The 6,000-nt window shown below is 48.0% G+C and overlaps 1 protein-coding gene across 1 annotated transcript in view; it reads left to right on the top strand.

Annotated features, from left to right (window-relative positions):
- Positions 1-4,524, top strand: part of SLC16A2 (solute carrier family 16 member 2) — a gene marked incomplete at its 3' end in the record, with an annotated part of 116,431 nt that extends 111,907 nt beyond the window's left edge. Inside the window, exons 5-6 of the mRNA XM_082864929.1 lie at positions 2,471-2,699; positions 4,304-4,524. Of these exons, the coding sequence (XP_082721055.1) occupies positions 2,471-2,699; positions 4,304-4,524 (450 nt within the window). The remainder of the gene's footprint in view (positions 1-2,470; positions 2,700-4,303) is intronic.
- Positions 4,525-6,000: the final 1,476 nt, after the last annotated feature.

Here is a 6,000-nt window from a genome sequence, read left to right on the forward strand (position 1 = left end):
TAGACCAAGGTCAAACCAAAAGGCTGTGATTGAGATAAACCAATTATAAAATTTTAAATTCCTGTGCCAATATCAGCAAGACCTTACCTGGGTGGCTTTTTGCATAGGACTGTGTGTGGCTTTCCCAGCCTCTTCCACATGGCACCCCTGTGGGTCTTCCCTGTCAATATCAGCAACTCCAAGATGCCAAAGAGTGCTGGAGATCAGGGTAAGCTAGTATTGGGCCAGGGCTTTATCTTAAGGAAAGGCAGAAGCCCTTGCCTAGCCATATAGCTCATTTCTCACTGTAGTCCCTAGGAGAAAGGTAGGGCCCAAGCAGTTTTTGCTTTGTATTGTGCAGAGGGAGTTCCAAGAGAGGCTAGCATTAGCTAGTCAGAAGAAGAACTAGGCTTATGGCCCAGTGCTTCTGCTGAACATTTCCCCTACCCACCCAACAATCTCTCCCCTTTTCCACTCTTACTTGACCCAGTTTTACCACTTAGAATAATATAAAATAATCTTGGAACTTTTTAGCTGAAACGTATCTTCATCAACTTGTAGTCCAAATTCTCCATTTTACAAACTGAAGAACTGAGGCCCAGAGAGGGAAAGTGATTTGTTCAAACTCATTGTGCTGGTAAGTGTCTCAGGCTGAAAGCACAAAACAATGAATGAACTTCTCTCTCTTGAGCTACTCAAGATACTCCATCACAAGAATTTGCCTCCCTTTCTCCCTGGGTCAGATGCAGGAGTACTGGTCTGGGAGAGAAAAGGAGTGTACACAGCTTCAGGTTCTGAAGAGCCATCCACTAGACTTTGTGGTTCCTACTACTGACAAAGACAGGCACGTGTCTGGTATCAAGGCCCTGGACAGTCTGTTGGTAAGGAAGTGGTGACAACCTGCAGGACAACCTCACTTTGGGCCAGTTCTTGAGGCCTGATTCTCAGTTCCAAGAGGGATTTTTAATTTCTGAACCTTGGCAAGGCCTTGTGGAGGGTGTTAAGAGGCAGTTAGATACAGTAGGTAGTAATTACAGCCAATTGAAATCAGTTAATGGGGTCCTTTGTATTATATAATGGTATTAACTCCTTAATTGCCATACCATTATGACTTGGTTGATAAGTGGGTCTGGTTTTATCTTACAGTTGTACATGAATCTCCTAGAGGAGAAACTGGGATATCTGGGTTCTTATTCCTAGATTCTGCCTAGCTATCCCAAAACATCTTGGGCAAATTTCAAAAGTCCCTCAACAAAGAGATTTCCTCAGATGGCATGACCAGGACATTTCTTATCCTCTGCAAAATCCAACCAATTAGCCTAACAAACCCATTGGCAGCAACAACACAGAAAATCTTTAGTGCTTGAAACAGCCTTGACCCTCCTACCTGCCTTCCATGTGGTGATGTGGTGACATACCCTTACCATGTGGTGACTTACGCTTCCTGGGTAAGTCAACCTGCTTGTGTGAACTATTAGAAAATCCTGGATCCTGTCAAGGCCTTGGTTAACAGATCAGGCCTTAGCCCTGACCCTGGGACAACCTGGCTCTGCTGGCTACAGTGGGTGGAGCCCAGGTCTTCAGTCTGGCTCACGGACACAGGTTGCAGATGACTTTCATCAAAAGGCCAGCTGTGTGTCCAGTGGCCCTTATCTCTATTGAGAGGGAAAAACCAGCCTCTGGAAAGGCAGCTTCTTTACTTCAGAGTCATTTTGCTCAGCCCAAAGAAAGCCCAGTGGCTAGTCAGTGCCCCCTGGACTGGCTTCAGGCACCCTAGACCTCTTCCTAGTGTCTTGATTCTCCTTAGAGCCCCCTTTGTTGCCTTCGCAGGGTGCCCAGACAAGCCCAGAAGCCCCCAGAGCCATAACGTCTGAGTGTCTGAGATGGGTGGTGTGTCCCATGTCCTAAAGCCTAAGGAACCTGGGTGAACCTCCCAATGGCCTCCTTCATACCAAGGTGTTTTCTAAAATCAGTCTCCCACAAAAATGGGGACTGGCTCCCTCCTCATTTCAGGAAGCTGTGCCTTTCATTCATGCCCCCATCTAATCATTATTCAATTATTCAAGTCATCCTCACTTCCTCCCCTTCCTCTTCCCATATCTAACATGGATCTGAAAATACCAGCATGGTCTGATCCCAGACCCTGTTGCCTGGGGCAGACAAACACAGGATCAGAAAGCAGCAACAGCAATTCCCTTTATCTCAGAATCCAATTAAAAGACAACTTTTTGAGGACAGGAGCAATGCCTCCTCTTTTAAAAGTCTAGACAGAATCAAAGTTAAATAGGGGCTCTCTTAAAAATCTTTAAATCCTAAGTCCTTCTAAGCAGGACTTAGAAGGGGCCTAAGTAACTAGTCTACTGGGCTCTCTGTTGATATCCCCTTGCCCCATTTTACAGACGTAGAAACGAGGCCCTGAGAAAGGAGATGTGATTTACTCTGTGGTCTTGGCAGGCAAGCACAACATGACCTCAGGCTGTTGCTCCTTTAGGTCATCTCCTTCCTGCTCCTGGGCCTGATGTCCATGATGATTCCCCTCTGCCGGGGCTTCGGGGGCCTCATCGTTGTCTGCCTCTTCTTGGGCCTGTGTGATGGCTTCTTCATCACCATCATGGCCCCCATCGCATTTGAGCTGGTGGGCCCAATGCAGGCCTCACAGGCCATTGGCTACCTCCTGGGCATGATGGCCCTGCCGATGATTGCCGGACCCCCCATTGCAGGTGAGGTTAATATTGCAGGGAGGGCATGAGTGGGGGAGTCCTGTCTTCCTTGGGACCTAGATCTCCTACGCACCTCTGCTTAAAGTCCCTTTTCTCCTTCTTTTCTATTTAAGCAGCCTCGTCAGAGTGCATGAAACCCCTTACCACCACTGGTGAAAGAGACTAAGGACAGTATATGTGCATGGATTCATTTGGGGGGGATGGGCTTTTCATGGCTGTATATCTGTTGCTGTGGGGTTTTATTGTAGACAGCATGGCTGATTCTGGGACGGTAGAGAGAGAAATGGGTTTGGCCTTCCTGACCATTCTATTGATCCAGAATCTTCTCTCTCTCTCTTTACAGGCAAGTAATTATTTGGAAGGTAGTTGAGCAGGAAGAGAAGAGAAAGTGGGCCCTGGTTTTATTAAGACTTAGAGATACCCCCTCCTCCTCTACCAGCTTCTCAACTGAGCCTGTAGAAAAGATTTGATTAAGAACACAACCCAGGACTGGACCAATGAGGCTCACTTCCTGCAGGCAACAGGCAAAGTGTTGGCTTGCCATCTTTCAGCACTCCCAAATTCTCTGTCCACTTCCAAGAAGGACATTGTTGGTACCCCAGAGAACTTAGGAAACAAGGAAAACTAATAAGAAGAGAACATCATTTCCTTTCTTTAGGATTTATTGCAAATATTGATTCATAGGCTAGAGTCTCCTAGGCTGGCCAACTGGGCTAGCTCAACAAGTATTCCTTGAATACCAATTCTGTGCAAGGTGTTGTGAGGGCACTGGTCATGCTGTGTTACAGTGACAAAACCTTCTACTCAGGCCCTTGTTCAACAGCCACACTGTCCACTGGGGGAGGGGAGCCTCTACCCAACTCCTGATCCCAAAGGTGGATCCCAGAATCCATATCTCTTTCCATTTTGCTTACCTCCTAAGCAGCCTCAGGGCCTACTTGCCTTTCTTCGGTAGTGCTTCTGGGCTCATCCTCCCATGAGGTGTCCCACATTAGCTTCTGGAGGTGAGCAGGGAAGGCCCTGTATCCCATGCCAAACACATTTACCGTATTGGCAACCTAGAGGAACCCAGAGGGGCCAACCATATCTGTAACTAGAAGGAAGGATACACATACAGCCTCCTCTTAGGGCAAATGGGCACTTCAAAGAAAGGGAAAATAGGAACTTGGCTGAATTGTTCCACAAGAACACTCTAGCCCAAGCTGGGGGTGGAAGGGTATATCACTGTGAACCAAAACAAGTCTTGGTCATCTTCTGTGGAGTTCTTTTAGAGTAGCTTCCCTCCTAACTCCATACCTTGGAGTGACTAGAAGTTAGCTGTAGCTTCATGAAAGTCAGAAATAGAGAAATTGAGAAGCTTCATTTGCTTCTTTCATAACCTCAAGAGCCTGCAACCCCAGTGCCTCAGAGAGGAGCAGCCTGTCTTTGTAATAGAGGTTTTGTTTCTTCCATCTAGGAGTGTTTAAACTGAGGGGGCTCTCGGGTCAAGGCAGTACAGGCCAAGAGTCTCTGGATAGGCATTGTGATGGCCCCTAGAAGAGGCAGAGAGCACCTTTGTACAAGAGGGCAAAGCTGGGCTTGACTTGTCTCTGTTGACTTTTCAGGCCTCCTCCGCAACTGTTTTGGGGACTATCATGTGGCCTTCTACTTTGCCGGTGTGCCCCCGATCGTCGGAGCTGTAATCCTCTTGTTTGTCCCTCTGATGCATCAAAGGATGTTCAAGAAAGAGCAAAGGGATTCCAGCAAGGATAAGATGTTGACCCCTGACCCAGACCCCAATGGAGAGCTGCTGCCAGGCTCCCCCACCCCTGAGGAACCAATCTAATGCCTCATATTTGCCATCGTGTGCTCCTCCCCAAACCTTTCCCTTCACCCTGCCCTGCTCAGCATTTACATTTTTGCCACCAGCACACTTGTTCCCAAACCTGCACATGCAGCATTTCAGCCACCTGACCATCCCCCTGGAGCCAAAGCTCCAGGTGTTCCAAACTCATTAACCAAATTCTCCCTGTGAATGCCTTTAAACTTGCCAGGGTCCTCTCCTCCCAGGATCTAGGAAAGCTTGGGATCACCCCCTCGCCTTTGGACCCTCTCCATATACTTTCTAACTCTTGGGGGAGGAGGAGGATGGGAACTCCTGGTCCAGCTTGTTAGTCACCCACTAAAAGCAACTGCCAAAGGTGCTACTGTGTCCCCAGGAGCCTGGTGGGAAGATCCAAGCCTGTGTGCTGAGGAGTTCCTTGCCATCTGTCCTTAGGAACCATCGGGGGGTGCAAGGGAAAGGGCATAGAGGTAAAATGAGATGAGGAGCCTTGTTTAGCCTCAGAGTCTCTGAGGGCTATGGCTTCCCAAGAGGTATGGGTGACATCATTTTACAAGTGTACAGAGAGTCTCCCCATCATATGGTTGGTTAACAGTCTGCTTTCTTCTTTCCTTCCTCCTTTTTTTCCTCTACTGCCTCTTCTCCCTTCTCATCCCCCTCTATTTCTTTTTATGACTGTCATATAGACTCGTGGGTGCTTGAAGAAAGGAGGGACCCAGAGCTTGGGCCAATCAGCCTCACCTTGGCCCAGCCCACCCCTAACACTAGCATCAATTCCACTCATCTCAGGCTGAGCCACATCTCATTTTTTGGCCCAAGCTGCTATAATCCTATAGTGGAATAATAGAATATCACATAGGAAAGGGACCTTAAACACCGTAAAATTCCACTCACTGATTTTTTACAGATTTTCCAGGACAATGCATTAACCTGCAGGCTGTCCCAGCTCCCAATCCTTATATCCACCTGTCAAAATGTGAAGAAATTCCTTTCATTCTCAGCAGGCAGAGGAAGACTGATGACAGGGGGAATGGCATGGTGGGGGGAGGAGCAATAGTTATGGACCTGGGGAAGGACCAACTCCATCTCTCATTATTCATGACGGGTCAACATTTCCACCTGGGCCAGGCCAGAAAAGGAACTGTTTGAGGGAAAATCCCATTCCCAACCTGGATCCCCCAAAGGTAGAGGCAGCAGCTGCACATAGGGTTGGAAAACTTCTAGGAAGAGGAAACCATCCTAACCTTTATTACCTAATGTGTCCCTCATGCTGGGCATCCTGGACCACTCTACTTAGTGGGCATTAAAGGTGCCAGGAAAGGTAGACTCTGGACCATCTTCATCCCTCTGAAGTAGGTACCAGATGTTTCCCTATGCCTAAGCTCTGGGAAGCACCCTTGCTGAAGATCATTTCCAGCCACGCCGTGTCCGGCCATCACAACTCACCATATTAGGAGCTCAGCCTCCCTCACTCAGCCT

The sequence above is a fragment of the Leucopleurus acutus genome, assembly GCF_964270905.1.
Source record: "Leucopleurus acutus genome assembly, chromosome: X".
Taxonomy (NCBI): domain Eukaryota; kingdom Metazoa; phylum Chordata; class Mammalia; order Artiodactyla; family Delphinidae; genus Leucopleurus; species Leucopleurus acutus.